This window comes from Sinocyclocheilus grahami, unplaced genomic scaffold (assembly GCF_001515645.1).
Source record: "Sinocyclocheilus grahami isolate Dianchi unplaced genomic scaffold, SAMN03320097.WGS_v1.1 scaffold627.1, whole genome shotgun sequence".
Taxonomy (NCBI): Eukaryota; Metazoa; Chordata; class Actinopteri; order Cypriniformes; family Cyprinidae; genus Sinocyclocheilus; species Sinocyclocheilus grahami.
In genome coordinates this window covers 128607-144411 of record NW_015505806.1, presented here as the reverse complement: position 1 = coordinate 144411, position 15805 = coordinate 128607, and the positions used below count along the sequence as shown (strand labels likewise).

The following is a 15805-nucleotide window of genomic DNA, read 5'->3' as shown; positions in this document are numbered from 1 at the left end:
GTGCTCAATAGTCTTAGAGAATTAGAAGCGTATTCCCAAATCAAAGAATAAATTCTGCATAATGCTGTTTTTTATATTCAGTATTACAGTTCAAAATATTCCGTCTCTATAGGCTATTTATAATCTCAAAAAGGAGATGTATAATTTAACCTAACTATTGTTTAAAAAAAAGTAATAATGCACGTCTGTATAAATGGATGAAAAAGCTAAATACAAAATACAATTTCCAAATTCTTGTCAGAATAAATTCAGATATCACTATTTAATTCTGTTCACGTTGCTCTTTTTCTTTTTACTAGATCTTTGGACAGTTATTCCCAGTCCAGTAACCAAAACCTTTGAAACGTAAGTGTCTCTTGTTATAATATAAAAAGATATGTAAAGGTAACATGATATGGTTGTCTTTGCATGCAGGCTTCCTCAGACATAAACAGCATTTAAAGTCGTTTATTTAGGTAATTTCTCAGTTTTTGGTATGGACGGTTGTCCTGACAATAAATAACAATAACTTACTTTTTTTTAAATCGAGAAGTTTATACAATCTTTCCTCCATTCGTTACGATAAAATATTTTACATCTTCGGAGAGATCATGCGCATTAAGACACAAAAAAAAGATTTTTGTCTTGCAAGGAAAATACCACTTGTTGATAAAGCTACACAATGATGGTCTTGAATAAACACTGTTAAGACTGTTGTTTCGTAAGGATGACAGTGGTCCATAATCAAAACCAAAATAACGTGTTCATATTCCGCTGGACGTCCTCGATACTGTCCAAATGCTTTCAAAACAGTTTTGTAACACGTCTGGAAACCCCAAAGTCGCTTGGACAGGCTCCTCCGTTTGGCAAACTGTTTAAATCCATCTCGGTTAATCCCTTTTTCCGTTTGAGGCGGTGAGGTGATGGGTTTTCATGCAGGGCGGGTGAGGGCATGCTGGGGCAGGAGTCTCCGGTGGGCTCTCACGTCTCCACGGGACTGGGCACCATGCTGTTGGGGGTGTCGGGTAACTGCGATGACAGAGAGGTCACATCACTACCAGACGAGTTACCCAGCGAACCCGACTCGGAAAATGACACCTATAGAAAGGGAGGAGAGTTGACAATCAGTGATTAAATGTCAGAGTTTTACATACGATTTGCAATTGACATTTACAAAAGCCTACACAACTTTGGCATGCTGTTAAATAACAGACAGGGCTACAGATAACGACCTCCTGTTAAACGAATAGGCTATATTTAGTCATATATATTTCTTTAGTTACAATACAGTGCTCGCTTGAAATTGAGCAAAATTGAAATAATTGCCGAATGTTGGCTAACGCCCCTCAAATCCAATATAACAATCCGCAGTCCAATGTTTTGCTTTGAAAACGTTTAAATTGATCATTTTGATTTAAAGAAAAGTCGGTAGGACTTGTAATAACTGTTCGGGGATGGCAGTCCTCACCAGCTGTTGGAAAGCAGGCTGGTCCAGGTCACTCTGTAAGGCAAATTCGCTTAAGGCTTTCCACGGAGGCTGATAGGTTTGAACTTCCACAGGATTTCCCTGGACTGTGGTGTCATGTCTAATCGGGCTGCCTGCCACCAGAGGCGTTCCCGTGAGACCCTGAAGATTCTGCAGAAAGGTAGAGGAGATACCTTAGCAACACACAGCTATCGTATTTCAATTTTCAAAGAAGCTTAACACTTCGGGGGGGATTTCATAGATGTTCAGAATCTTTAAAACATCACATCAATATGCGATAATATAGTCTCATCTAATTTTGTAAAGTGTATATTATGACCAACTAAAGTGCTTTAGTGCAGAGATAGATAGATAGACAGACAGACAGACTTTTACAACTAAAGGTTCTTTATTGGTATCAGTAGTTCCATGAAGAACCTTTAACATTCATGGAACCATTCTATTGCACAACATGTTGTTTAGTGGAAAAGGTTCTTTAGATTATTAAAATGTTCTTTACACCAAGAAAATTTTTTTTTTTAAGAATTGTTCACTGAAAGATGGTTCTTATGGCATCGCTGGGAAAACCCAATTTTGGAAACTGTTTTAAGAGTGTAGGTAGGCATGTAGCTATCGTTCATGTCCATTTAAAAAATAAACGACAGACGAGAACTAGCCTGATAAGAAGCCGAAAAACCTGTTATGTAACATCAATAACTTTTTTTAATCTCCAAAATAGCTTGCAGCCAGTTCAATAATAAAGAATAAAATTGGATTCTCTACTAAGGTGCTCCAAAAAAAAAACATTGAAGAAACTTTATTTGAAGAGTAGAAATTAAACCTGCTGGTAGAGATATTTTTCTGTCATTAGGGTTGCCTGCAAAAAGTATATTCCTACCGTTTTGTCGCTGTGTTGCTGTTGCTGTAGCTGTTTCATCAGAATGGATCTCTTCTTGTCTTTGCAGCGTTTGTTTTGAAACCACACTCGTATAACGCGTGGGCTCAGGCCGGTCATTTCCACGAGCTGTTCTTTCATTAGCGCGTCCGGACGCGGGTTTGCGTTATAACACGTCCGGAGAGTGTGGAGCTGCTTTTCATTTAATACTGTCCGAATACGCGTGGTCTTCTCAGACTGCTTATGAACGTGGTTCCGGTGAGCTGGCTGTCGAAGTGGCACAGGTTCTGCGAATAAAAGGCGTATAAATCACTTTTCGGCTTAAGCGGTGATTTCACTATTCAGACGCACTGCAGAAGAGCACGCTTGAAGGTTAAATTGTGCATACACACATCGGTCTGTAGCCAAACACCATAGGGCTTTCAATATGCTCTCAACTTTGCTGAATGTGCAAAATGTTCAAGGATCGACATAGGATATAAAAGTATAACATGCAATAAGTGCACCATATTGCAGAGTAATAAGAGGGTTAAGCAGTGACACATAATCGAACAGAATATTTTTAGGCTATGGTTTAATGCTGTTTAAGCTTTAAGTCAATCAGATATCAAAGCATTAGACAGTTCACCATTTGCACGGGTTATTTTAGTCAAATCATCTAAAGGCAGTTTTAGCTCGAAATGTAAATCTTACGCCTAATCAATAATGTATTTAACGCTCTCAACTTTGCTGAATGTGCAAAATGTTCAAGGATCGACATAGGGTATAAAAGTATAACATGCAATAAGTGCACCATATTGCAGAGTAATAAGAGGGTTAAGCAGTGACACATAATCGAACAGAATATTTGTAGGCTATGGTTTAATGCTGTTTAAGATTTAAGTCAATCAGATATCAAAGCATTAGACAGTTCACCATTTGCACGGGTTATTTTAGTCAAATCATCTAAAGGCAGTTTTAGCTCGAAATGTAAATCTTACGCCTAATCAATAATGTATTTAACGAAAAAAAAAATGGTAAAAACGCGACTGCAGAGTTTTCCCATATCTCTAGATCTGTTTGGGTCGGGAATCTGTGAAAAAGAGGGCCTCGACGAAATTCCAAAGCTGTGAAATCACAAATATAGAGTGGCTCGTACCGTACGTAATCTCTCTTGCAATAAGTCTTGCCGTCTCGGACGAAGCAAGTGCACGTCTCGTCCAGGTACTGACTGCATTCTGCGCACTTCAGACAGGCTGCGTGCCACTCCAGGTCCGGGGACACTCGCAGGATGTACTGATCATGGATCTGACTTCCACAGCCGACACACATGGCGATTCCAGACTTCTCTGGATGTGGAAAGCAGGGATTAGTGTCCACCGATTGCACCCCTATTCAGTCCCGCAAAACACCAGCGTCGTGTAAATATATAGGGAAATTATAGGCTACATTAGAGCTCATGTTTCATGCATGCATCCTCGTTTTGAATGTCGCTAGACCAAAAAATGTCGATTTCTTCATTATAATAGTTAAAAATGTATTTTGCATAAACGCTATTCAAACTTCTCGTGCAATGACGAAAAACATGTCAAATAAACATCCAGCACTTACTTTTTGAATGATCCCCCATATCACCCAAGAAAGAAGGATGGGGTAGAATATCCACCATACAGGAGTGTTAAGGCAGAAGGCTCCAGATGAGGAAATGGAATGGGAAACTGCCTCAAGAGGGGGGTGTCTCTTATGATCTCGCAAAGTCTCGCGAGAACTCAACTTAACCTCTATCCTCTGTTACTAAAGCAGGGACAGTGTGGTGCTGTAATCATGCTCAAAGCAATAAACAAGACACATCTCCGGCAGCTGGTAAGACAAATCCGTCGAAACGACACAATAGCCAGTTCCTTTTAAAGCTGTTATTTGTGCTCTCTAACGTTACCCCTTCTAGACAGAAATACTATTAAATGAATAGCTTAGCACGCTGGCTAACTCATTCAGTTCAGCAGAAGTTAGGCAATATGTTACTAAACTGCAGTTCTTTACCATATCATCTTGTTTTATTGTGTTGTTTTTGAAATGTGAGCGTTAAAGCGCAATGTCAAATGTTTTGGTTACTTTGCTAACATATTTTTCATGGTTGTACAGGATGCTAGCTAAGCGTCTAAACGACAAGTTTCATATATTCTCATAGTTTTGCTTCTTTTTATAGCTATAAACAGAAGTATTGACCTTATGAACAACATTTAATAAACGTGACATGTTGTTCATGACACTTGGTATATGATTAGGTAATAAACAGAGCTTGCTAATTATCTGTCAAGGTTATGCAATATGTAAACAGTGCGTTATGAAACCTCTTCACTGTCCTTAAAGGGATAGTTCACCCAAAAATGAAAATTCTGTCATTTACTCACCCTCATGCCGTTCCAAACCTGTATGAGTTGCTTTCTTATGTTGAACACAAAATAAGATATTTTGAAGATTGCTGGTAATCAAAAAGTTGCTGGTTGCCATTGACTTCCATAGTATTTTTTTTCCCTACGACATGAGGGTGAGTACATGATGACAGAATTTTCATTTTTGGGTGAACTATCCTTTTAAGTAACTGCTTGACCTACAATGCATTTAAAATGTGACCTACATTGCATTTGATATGTTAATATATTAGGTCAGATCCTAGGTAGTATCAGATCCCTGCTATGTCTCAGATTTCTGATGACCTCTGCGCTGCAGAACAATGTCTGGCTGCACTGCATTACATAGTAACCTCATATCAGTTATTTGGGTGAAAGGGCTGGCCAGATATTTATATCTTACTGTATCAGATCCAGTAGTTAACCAAACCTATTTTTTCTTTCCAGTCTGGTCTGCTTCAGAGGTTTCAGAGTACTCTGGTAGTTGCCGAGCACAATAATGAGACGCTGACCCCCATCACCCTGAACGCCATCACCGCTGCTACGAAACTCGGCAGTGATGTGTCCTGTTTGGTTGCTGGAACAAACTGTGCAAAGGTATTATCTGTTCAAGCACATTGATTTATGTGTAGCAATTTGAAAGAGTGATTTCAGGGGCCTGATTATGGGTTTCTGGACAGGTTGCAGAGCAGTTGTCCAAAGTTCAAGGGGTGAAGAAAGTTCTGGTAGCTCAACATGAAGCCTACAAAGGTTTATTGCCAGGTAAGCCCTACTTAAATTTGTTTTGTTCTTAAATTTCGTAAGTATTTGATTGTTGTACTATTCTTTATGGAAGATTTACACAAGTAACTTTGCATAAAGCGTCTGACAGGTGAGGGAAGGAGGTAATGAGTGGTTTAAATGAAAAACTTTCTTTCACAGAGGAGCTGACGCCTCTCATCTTGGCAACCCAGAAACAGTTCAGCTTCACACACATCTGTGCGGGAGCTTCTGCTTTCGGAAAGGTAAATCCAAGGCAGAAGTTGAGGACGTTGGGCTGAAAGGGTGACATTCTGTTGTCTTTATCATTTAGCCATCCTGTGTCCTTTACACACTGTGGGAAAAATAACACTGTGGTTAGGTTTTTTTAAAGAGGCATCTATATGAGATCGCATGTACTGAACATGTATGTATAATATTAGCATTTTAATTTGCTTTAATCATAGTTGAAACCTTTTGTCGGCTATTTAAAATCCATTTAAATGGAGTGAATTAATCAGATGGAACAAATAGGAGTAAAATTGCAGACTAAATGCATTAAAAAAAGCATGTGTATAACAGTTATGATTTTATTATATCATTATTTTATGGTTTTATTCAGCAGTCTATTTTGAACGTTAAAAACAATACTGTGGTTATGTTTTTATTGTAATGACAAACTGTTATCAGACTGAACAAAATGACAAGTTTTTATTAGATAGAACAATTTTATTTGATATCAAATTGAATAAAATGAAAATTTTTGCCTTATCTTTTTTTTGTTAAACATTATGATGTTTTTGTATTTGATCGTAAACTTTTATCTGGTTTTATGACTAACTAAATTTTTGACTTGAACTTATTTGACAATGAACATTTATCATATTGAACAAAGCTTCCACATGTTTTTGCCTTGATCTTTTTTGTTTGATGATAAACTTTGTACAAATTGTAAAAATGTCTCACGTTTTGCTTTGATTGTTTTGATCAGATCAAGCTAATTTGACACTTTTTTTTGCCTTGTTTGTATTTTTTATTTGATGATGAATTTTTATCAGATCAAACTAAATTGGTGTATGTATTTTTGCCTTATATTTTTTTTATTTGATGACATAATTGACATAATCTGATGAAATAACTTTTATCAGGCTGTACAAAATTGCCTTTTTTTTTTGCTGATGAATATTGTTCAGATCAAAATGCAAAACAGTGTTTTTTATTTTCCACGTGTTCACATCAGTTATTAGTGTAGTTATGCTTTGCTTAATGCAGGATTTTGTGGTTATTTGATTATTTCCCAAAGCGAAAAGCACAAATGGGAAATAAATTAGAAAGTCTCATACTGCCGAGCCCCTATCAGGCTTCTTACTTTTGGAATAGTGGGAGAAGTCCGTCTTCAATAAGTGCGGCTCTATTATATGCACGGTTATTTGTCATTCCACAGCCAAACTGTCAGGCAGCAGATCTAATGGTATTTAAATTGAATTGTAATACATTAAACAGTATCTTATGTAGCCTAACCCCAGACCAAAGAGATGTATTAGTCTCAATTTCCTCACTGGCTAAATGTATTTTATTTGATGGATTCTTAAGTGGTGGATTTGGTTTCATTATGTCACTATATAAAACACTTGAATTAGCACAATGCTATATTTTTCACCTCCAGACATAACTTGGAGCTCTTTTTCAGACTCAGCGATATTTATTCCGTCTGCGATGCAGGATGGCCAAAGTTTTCAGACACGCGGTGAAACTGGATTTTGATCAATGCCTGCTGAAATAATGCTATTTCCAAACAAATCAAATTTGACCACATCTGTAGATAAGGATGGACATGTTTTAATGGCTTGAACTTAATCCAAGAGCTTCAGATACATCCGTTTGTCTTTAATAAGGGTGTGTGTGTATCTTTATTTGTAGAATCTCCTTCCAAGAGTGGCTGCCAAGTTGGATGTGGCTCCCATTTCAGATATCATTGAGATCAAATCTCCAGACACCTTTGTGAGGACCATTTACGCTGGTAAACAAAAAAACGAATGCACCAGTAGCACTTCTCAATGAAATGCTTGCTTTAAACCTGTTTGCTTTCAAATAACCTTCCTAGTTTGTTCCATATCCTTCTCATTGTTTGTGATTTAGGAGTCTGGTCATCGTGCATGGAGACGAGCAATGACTCACGCTGACTTGAAACAAATCATATATTTTCATTTTTAAATCTAATGGGGGACCCTGGAGCCTTTTTGTCCCACTTTGCATGTATTATTTTTTACTGTTCACCGATTCTCATCCATAAAATCTACTGCAATAAATACTTCCTAATTACTCCGGCCACTTTATCTTTGGCAAGCACAAAGCACTTGTGTAAAAAATATTATTTATGAGACTCTTTTATTTAAATGTTATTTTAAATCAGATATAAATGTTTTTCTTGCGAAACATCAAATGAAAAGCGGTGGTTTGCCACGTGTGGTGATCATTTATATCCAAGGTTTTCAACCAGGGGATCCTTGAAGGTTCTGTGCATATGATTTCTAATTCATTTTCTTAAATGATCTGAAAAGTATTAAAATGGACAATTTATGATGATATGTTTTTCATTATACAATGTAGTAATGTGTATTAATGACCTTAATACAAGCTATTATGTAGTGACAATCTAGCTCCTTTTAACAAAAAATAATCAAGCTTTTTTCATACTGGGAGTCCACCATTAAAAATTAAAACTTGATTTTAAATGTCTTATTTAATTTAATATTTAATGTTAATTTTTTATTTATTTTTATTGTATTTATATATATATATATATAAAATTTATTTTATTTTTTATTAAGTTTTGCTATTAAGAATATTTCTCGTCATTTCAAACACCTATTTTCCTGATTTCGTTCACAGGAAATGCCCTCTGCACAGTCAAGTGCAATGAAAGCGTCAAGGTCTTCACCATTAGAGGCACTTCCTTTGAACCTGCGGCTGTGGAGGGGGGCAGCGCCTCTTCAGAGGAAGGTACTGAGTCGTTTGATAAAGTTAAGCACACTGTTGTTTGTTCATGTTTTGCTTTAAGGTCACGCTGACTTTGATACCACACACAAAGGTTTATAGTATTTAGTGCTGTATATAATCTTCCACTCTGCTGCGAGGTTTTGATGGGCTAGTTTGTTTAAATGTTGGCTTTAAAGGGATCGTAAAGGGCATTTCGGAACAACTCGGCCTGTTTATTTGGACGTCTCCTCACGAGATGTTGTTGCTTTTGCAGTCTCTCCGTCTGCCCCTATTGGGGTCTCTGAGTGGCTGGAACAAACTCTAACCAAGAGTGACCGTCCAGAACTCACCGGTGCTAAAGTCGTGGTGTCTGGAGGTAAGAACCTCGCACATGAACCACAATCATCCATTGGACATTACAGGAAAGTGTCCTAATATTAACTAATGCATGTTACAGAATGTGTAGTTCACTCTCAAATGCTGATTGGTCAGTGCAGTGTTTCAGCTATGCTATGATAATCTGTTCACCTACCTATATCACTTCACCCTTTTTCAAGCAGAAGAGTCACTAATATCTCTTTTTTTAGTAAGGTACCTCCATATTTTACTGGCCTGTACTGCTTTTAATGTTACTAGACAATGATTTTATCTTGAAATGTTTTTGGTTTTCACTTGGGGAAATTGTATGTGTGTGTGTGTGTGTGTGTGTATAAAATTCTTTAGTATTTTATATATATATCTTTTTTTTTCTTCTTTTTTTTCCTCACTTTATTTACAAATTTTCAAGTATTACAATTTTTTTCAATATTTCAACAACACAGTTTAAATAACATTTTAACACTAGGTATAAAGAAAAGGGATCCGAATAAGAAATAGGAGACTAAGAAACTATCAAAATAACAGATACAATCAATTATCCCCAAGTAGTAAAGCGCAATTAGTTATCCCTAAAAAAAAAAAAACACAAATTACCCTCAGCAACCCCCCACCCCACCCAAAAAAAACCAAAAAATAAATAACACATTCTGCACTTGTGCCAGTTAGTAAGAGAAAATTAAACACTACCTAATACAAGTGTGGTCACCCACTAGGGGGAAATTGAATAAAATCATTATTTTCAGTTGAGCAGGGGGGTATACGTTTCCATATACTCAAGAAAAGAGCCCCAAATTTTATAAAAGTTATTTGAAGAGCCCTTCAGTGAATGTCTAATCAATTCCAGTTTGATAAAGTGAAAAATCTCTTTAATCCACATTGAGTGGGTAGGCGACGTAGATGATTTCCAATGCATTAGAATCAAACGTCTAGCCAGAAGTGTTACAAAGGCCTCAAAATCTGCCTTGTAACCTATGTGATGAACTGGTAAGGGAAGTGTACCGAAGAGTGCTGTTATCGCTACAGGTTTGATTATTATCCCAACTACCTGAGATACTGTCTCAAATATTTGAACCCAATATCCATGTAAACTTGGGCAGAACCAGAACATATGTGCCAAGGTTGAGGGACTCTGACGACAACGGTCACAGATAGGATCAACATCTGAGTAAATTTTAGATAGTCTGACCTTAGTCCAATGAGTGCGGTGGAGTATTTTGCATTGGATCCATCCATGATTGGCACATAAAGATGAGGAATGTACCCTGTATAAGATACTTTCTCATAATTCCTCTGGAATATCTTCTGATAAAGCTTCTTCCCACTGAGGTATTTTATATATATATATCTATACACACACATACACGTGTGTGTGTGTAGATATATCAAATATGAAAAGATTTTATATAATTATCATAATGTTGTATGAAACTTCCATGTATATTGTATTATTGCTTTTTTATTTTTACCATGAATATAGCTTTTTATGATAGATAGATACATATATAAGTACATGCATAAATAAATAAAAACACAGCAGAAGGATACCATGTAATTATTTAAAAAAAAAATTATTAGGATATTTTATTCTAAACAACCTGTAGACACAAACCCTTATTTATTGCTTTCAGAAAAATAACAACAGTCAATTACAATTATTCATTATAACATTCATTTTGATCCGTATAAGTATTTAATCAAATATTAAGTTTGAATTTTACAGAATTATTATAATGTAAGAATTGTACGTTGTATATTGTAGTATTATTATTACATTTTTGCCACCTTTTTGAGGCTGGTATGACTAAATAAATTAATACATTTATAAAATTATTTAAAAAAAAATCTAGATATCATGTAATTTGCTTTTCACTGCATTTTATTTACCTTATTGTATTGGAATATTTTATTATAAACTAAGCTTGATTGATTTCTAAAAGCAATAAAGCAGAAACTCTCATATTTTATTGCTTATTCAAAGAAAAATAACATCAATAAATTACAATAAACTGAAACTGCTTTCCACAGAGACTACATCATCTTTGTGTTTACGTTCATTGTTTGTTTGAGCCGTAGGTCATGATGTTGGTTATTCCCTAGAAATTTCCAGGCATTTTTTTTCTTTGCTCAGATAATCAATAGTAAACCGAGACGGTATCGATCCTACTGGAGTCATAACCTTGTCAGTAATTTCATATTTTATGCCCATCTGCCGTCTTTCTGTCATAACAGGGAGGGGCTTGAAGAACGGCGAGAACTTCAAACTGCTCTACGACCTCGCCGACAAGCTGAACGCAGCCGGTACGCTGTTTGTTTTGTTGATTTTTACTCTGGGTTCTGTTTTAGTGTTAGTTTTTTATCAAGCTACGTGAATTTAAAATGAAACCACCAAAATGTTCTTGCAGTCGGTGCCTCCAGAGCCGCAGTTGACGCTGGTTATGTCCCCAACGACATGCAGGTTGGACAGACTGGAAAGATTGTGGCTCCTGTAAGTACCGCCGTCAAAAACCAGTTGTCATATTTCTCCATGTTTCTACAGTCCATCACATGCACGCTAATTCTCTCAAAGTTACAAACCCACCAGCTTTTTAGACTTGATAAACCATCTTGACTTTGAATACAACAACATCTAATTGTTGTTTCTGTTTGAGTCCAGAAAGATGGATCTGTGTTGCCCTTTAAAAAGCGTAATTTTCCATCATCCGCTGCGAGTGGGACCTCCCCGCTGTCATTATCCACACATTAGCGGAGCTTTGAGGCGTTGCGATGTAGTTAATGGCACATTCCGGCTTCTAAATGATTTACCAGAGCCATTAGTAGAGGCGTGCACCACACAGGTCCGCCCTGAGCTCAAACCGGGCAAATCAGCCCCAAACCCAATTCTCTAAATGTTTTGACAAGCTTGTCAAGCGCAACCTGACTGTTGTGCATTAGTATTCACCCTGAACAAGTCCCGAATGAGTTCTGCCAGTGAAGAGCCCAGTGAAACGAACTTGAGTCAAGATGGATGAGTGTTGTTTTGGGTCGATTGAGTGTGCCTTTTGTGGTTAATCGAAATCTTTTAGCCCTCAGGGTCAGGTTTTGATGATTTGGATTTTTTGCTGCTTTTTATGTAAAATACATGTTTAAAGATGTGCACCATGATGCTGCAACTACAACTATTTAAGTATGATGTGGAGTTGAAAATCACAAAAACTTTATTAAATATTATTAAAACTGTAAGTAAAATTAATATGAAAGCAGATGTAGTTAATGGCACATTCCGGCTTCTAAATGATTTACCAGAGCCATTAGTAGAGGCGTGCACCACACAGGTCCGCCCTGAGCTCAAACCGGGCAAATCAGCCCCAAACCCAATTCTGTTTTGACAAGCTTGTCAAGCGCAACCTGACTGTTGTGCATTAGTATTCACCCTGAACAAGTCCCGAATGAGTTCTGCCAGTGAAGAGTCCAGTGAAACGAACTTGAGTCAAGATGGATGAGTGTTGTTTTGGGTCGATTGAGTGTGCCTTTTGTGGTTAATCGAAATCTTTTAGCCCTCAGGGTCAGGTTTTGATGATTTGGATTTTTTGCTGCTTTTTATGTAAAATACATGTTTAAAGATGTGCACCATGATGCTGCAACTACAACTATTTAAGTATGATGTGGAGTTGAAAATCACAAAAACTTTATTAAATATTATTAAAACTGTAAGTAAAATTAATATGAAAGCAGAAAATCTATTTCAAAACATTTAACAAAAACTATTTATTTATTTATTTCAAGTTTCAAACCAGTATTTAACATTTAGTTTGCTCTTGTAATAATTTAGTTTAGTTTGTAATATTTAGGGTGCCATTTAACATATTCTGTACCATATTTCACAGATCATTTGTTGAAAAAATTAAAAATAGCACCGCATAAAAGGATTTCAAGACATTCGGGCCGTGTTTTGTGCCCTATACTTGTAAAGTGCCAACTTCAGTAATGTCACAGACTCTGTTTCTTGTGTATTGAAACATTCAGCAAAAAATACATTAGGGCAGGAGTTGATTTTATTAAAACATGAGACGTTAGACTGATATCTTTGGTTAATACTATTTTTCCTCTGCTGTGCAGCCTTTGTTACGTCAACAGAGGTGGAGAAAGTAAATTTTAAATAGGGCTGCACGATAAATCGCATGCGATATTTAATGTGCATCTTGTCAGAAAGCCGGTTCTGTAATCAGCGGTAAATCTCCATCACGTGCGTGCTTTCACATTGAGCAGCATTAACTACACAGAGCCGTTGTTCACTGACGAGCTGCGCAAAACCGCGTTCATATTTGCGCGATTTTTTGCGCAGCTCGTCAGTGAACAATGGCTCTGTGTAGTTAATGCTGCTCAATGTGAAAGCCCGCAGGTGCTAATTTTAAAGAAAGATTTAAAAAAACAACAACAAAAGATTTTAATTTGTTATGAAGTAAATGGGGAGGTGGAGGAGATCAAAGATCATATTTGCTTTTAGATGCTTAGCAACAGTTATCTGATAAATACAAGAAATACTCAGCAAACTTTTATCCACCACCCACTACAACCTCCTCCATCCTGTGGATACTGTGATATTTGCGGGTCACCATCACTTCAGCCCATCTGAAACACCAGCCCTGCCCTCCTTCCTCTCCCACTGGCTTTTAGTGCTCAGGCCGGCCGCATGTTCGCAAATTGAAGCGGTGGCCCCCGGGAGAGAGACACAGCCACATTAAACTGCACTGAAATATTCATGGAGCAGTGCATTAAGCTGAGAGCCACTGATGTACCACTCCCTCGGGACAAGGGTGGAGGCGAGGGGGAGCTCCCTGCAACATCCCCCAAGTGCTCCTCTTTTGAGTAATTGTGAGGATGTTGTGGCCTGTGCTCTGGGACGGGAGGTCAGCAGAGTGCTTCTGTGCCAATGCCGAGATCCTGCTCGGTTTAGCTCAGATTTACAGCTTTAAACATCCTTCGTTATTGTATCGTTAGCAACCTGTGACGTGGCTAAATTGCCGCTTGTTGAGGGTTTTCAGTCACATTTCTGTATATTATGCAAGCAGGGGTCTAGCTCATGATTTAATTTTAAGCACCAGCCTCATTTAAACCCAGTGCCGTTCATTTTAAGTGCTGCTAATTGAAACATGGCACACCATATTGTTGCCGGGGGCGTCAGCCAATCAGGCTTGTGCATTTATGATTCTGAAGGCATATTAAATGAGCTTCCTGTCACAAGTGATTCATAACTGGCTAGTTTTGCATGTGAAGAGAGAATAATATATTATGTATGTAATATGTTTGTTAGATAAATGAGAGAAATAATTTGATTTGCTTTAAATCTCTTAATAATGTTAAATGTTTAGAAATTAAATAATGAAAAATAATGTTTTATTTGATTTTAGTAAATATCATATATGATTGCCAGAATCTTTGGAGGGAGTTGAAAATCCGTGTTGCCCAGTGACAGCCCCAAAACATTACTGCTCTAGAGTAGATCTGCATGGAGGAATGGGCCAAAATACCAGCAACAGTGTGTGACAACCTTGTGAAGACTTACAGAAAACGTTTGACGTCTGTCATTGCCAACAAAGGGTATATAACAAAGTATTGAGATTAAATTTTGTTATTGACCCAATACTTATTTTCCACCATAATTTGCAAATAAATTCTTTAAAAATCCTACAATGTGATTTTCTGGATTTTTTTTTCTCATTTTGTCTCTCATAGTTGAGGTATACCTATGATGAAAATTACAGGCCTCTCTCATCTTTTTAAGTGGGAGAACTTGCACAATTGGTGGCTGACTAAATACTTTTTTCCCCCACTGTAGATAGCTAACATAATACTACTTGATTTTAATTAATATTATTTATGGTTAATCTATTACATATATATATGTATACTGTGTATATATACATACACAATATTATTTTTAAAAAATATGTTTTTTTATAATAATTTAATGGAGATGTATTCTTTGTAAGCATATAATTTTCTCCCCAAAATCCACTTATAATTGTTGATTTCTTGAACAAAAAAACAACAACAACTGTAATTTAGATTAGAAAAGTCATGTACTTGATTGGCTAATTAGCTGCATGTGAAAACTACTGGCCGTTCATACACAGGCAAAGTTGCTGAGTTCTGAATAGGCAGTGAAATGCAAATATGGGCGGTCAAAAATTTGACTTATTCAAAAGAGCAAGAAATTGCTGATTTTGATAAGTCCCTTTTAAAATCATTTTAATACTTTTTTTGGTTACTCTACAGGAGCTGTACATTGCGGTTGGCATCTCTGGAGCGATCCAACATCTTGCTGGAATGAAAGATAGCAAGGTACAGTTAGTAATATATACACACCTTCACACTGTAGTACACTAAGAAGTTATCATTTTCTGTGATAATATCCACAATCAGAGGAACCCCTACCCATGAGCAGCAATGTTTCAAAGAATTTCCAGAATATGCTAAGTTAACTCACTTTTAAGTGTGACGGTGTATTGGAATGGAGTGTTTTATAAGCGATGTGGAGTATCTTTTTACCTGCATCCATAATTCATCTGCATTTTCTATTCTGCACCTTTGAAATAGAGTTTCTGGTAGCGCTGCTTTATCTGTCAGAGCCCATCACAACCTTCTTCATCCATATGTTCCATATATGAGCATCATCCTCATGTTGATGAGATGTTTACAAGAATAATGTGTTAGCATTTTTTGTTACTACTGCGCTTGTTCTGGGAATTGACTTTTTTGGGAATTATTTTTCATGTCAGTTTATGGAGACTATAGTCCATCAGCGCTCATCCCATAGAGGCTTTCTATTCAATACAGCCCACCACGCTAAATAATTTACTTAATTGTTTTACAGACCATCGTGGCCATCAACAAGGACCCAGAAGCCCCCATCTTCCAGGTGGCTGACTATGGCATAGTGGCAGATCTGTTCAAGGTAAGATTCATAGTTGTAGTTGTGACCTAGCTATATATATATATATA

At 36.9% G+C, this 15805-nt stretch overlaps 2 protein-coding genes across 2 annotated transcripts in view; one reads left to right on the top strand and one right to left on the bottom strand.

The window, feature by feature from the left end:
- Window positions 1-621: 621 nt before the first annotated feature.
- Window positions 622-3996, bottom strand: LOC107557979 (insulin gene enhancer protein isl-2a-like). The gene is made up of 5 exons (XM_016241577.1): window positions 3930-3996; window positions 3478-3667; window positions 2343-2634; window positions 1448-1615; window positions 622-1077 (listed from the first exon to the last, which is right to left on the bottom strand). The coding sequence occupies exons 1-5, from the start codon at window positions 3985-3987 to the stop codon at window positions 961-963; spliced, it is 825 nt and encodes a 274-aa protein (XP_016097063.1). The 5' UTR covers window positions 3988-3996; the 3' UTR covers window positions 622-960.
- Window positions 3997-4086: 90 nt separating this feature from the next.
- LOC107557988 (electron transfer flavoprotein subunit alpha, mitochondrial-like) overlaps window positions 4087-15805 on the top strand; it is a 14906-nt gene continuing 3187 nt past the window's right edge. The window contains exons 1-11 of the mRNA XM_016241586.1: window positions 4087-4181; window positions 5177-5326; window positions 5410-5491; window positions 5651-5733; window positions 7388-7487; window positions 8360-8470; window positions 8721-8822; window positions 11054-11122; window positions 11227-11309; window positions 15080-15145; window positions 15678-15758. Of these exons, the coding sequence (XP_016097072.1) occupies window positions 4143-4181; window positions 5177-5326; window positions 5410-5491; window positions 5651-5733; window positions 7388-7487; window positions 8360-8470; window positions 8721-8822; window positions 11054-11122; window positions 11227-11309; window positions 15080-15145; window positions 15678-15758 (966 nt within the window). The 5' untranslated portion in view covers window positions 4087-4142. The remainder of the gene's footprint in view (window positions 4182-5176; window positions 5327-5409; window positions 5492-5650; window positions 5734-7387; window positions 7488-8359; window positions 8471-8720; window positions 8823-11053; window positions 11123-11226; window positions 11310-15079; window positions 15146-15677; window positions 15759-15805) is intronic.

What these genes read in the sequence shown, in the direction of transcription:
- LOC107557979 (XM_016241577.1), bottom strand. Translation starts at nt 3,987, where the DNA reads ATGGTGGATATTCTACCCCATCCTTCTTTCTTGGGTGATATGGGGGAT. An exon ending in AGCAACACAGCGACAAAACG is followed by an intron (nt 1,616 to 2,342) that starts GTAGGAATATAC and finishes ACCTTTCTGCAG; the next exon opens with AATCTTCAGGGTCTCACGGG. An exon ending in AGCCTGCTTTCCAACAGCTG is followed by an intron (nt 1,078 to 1,447) that starts GTGAGGACTGCC and finishes CCCTTTCTATAG; the next exon opens with GTGTCATTTTCCGAGTCGGG.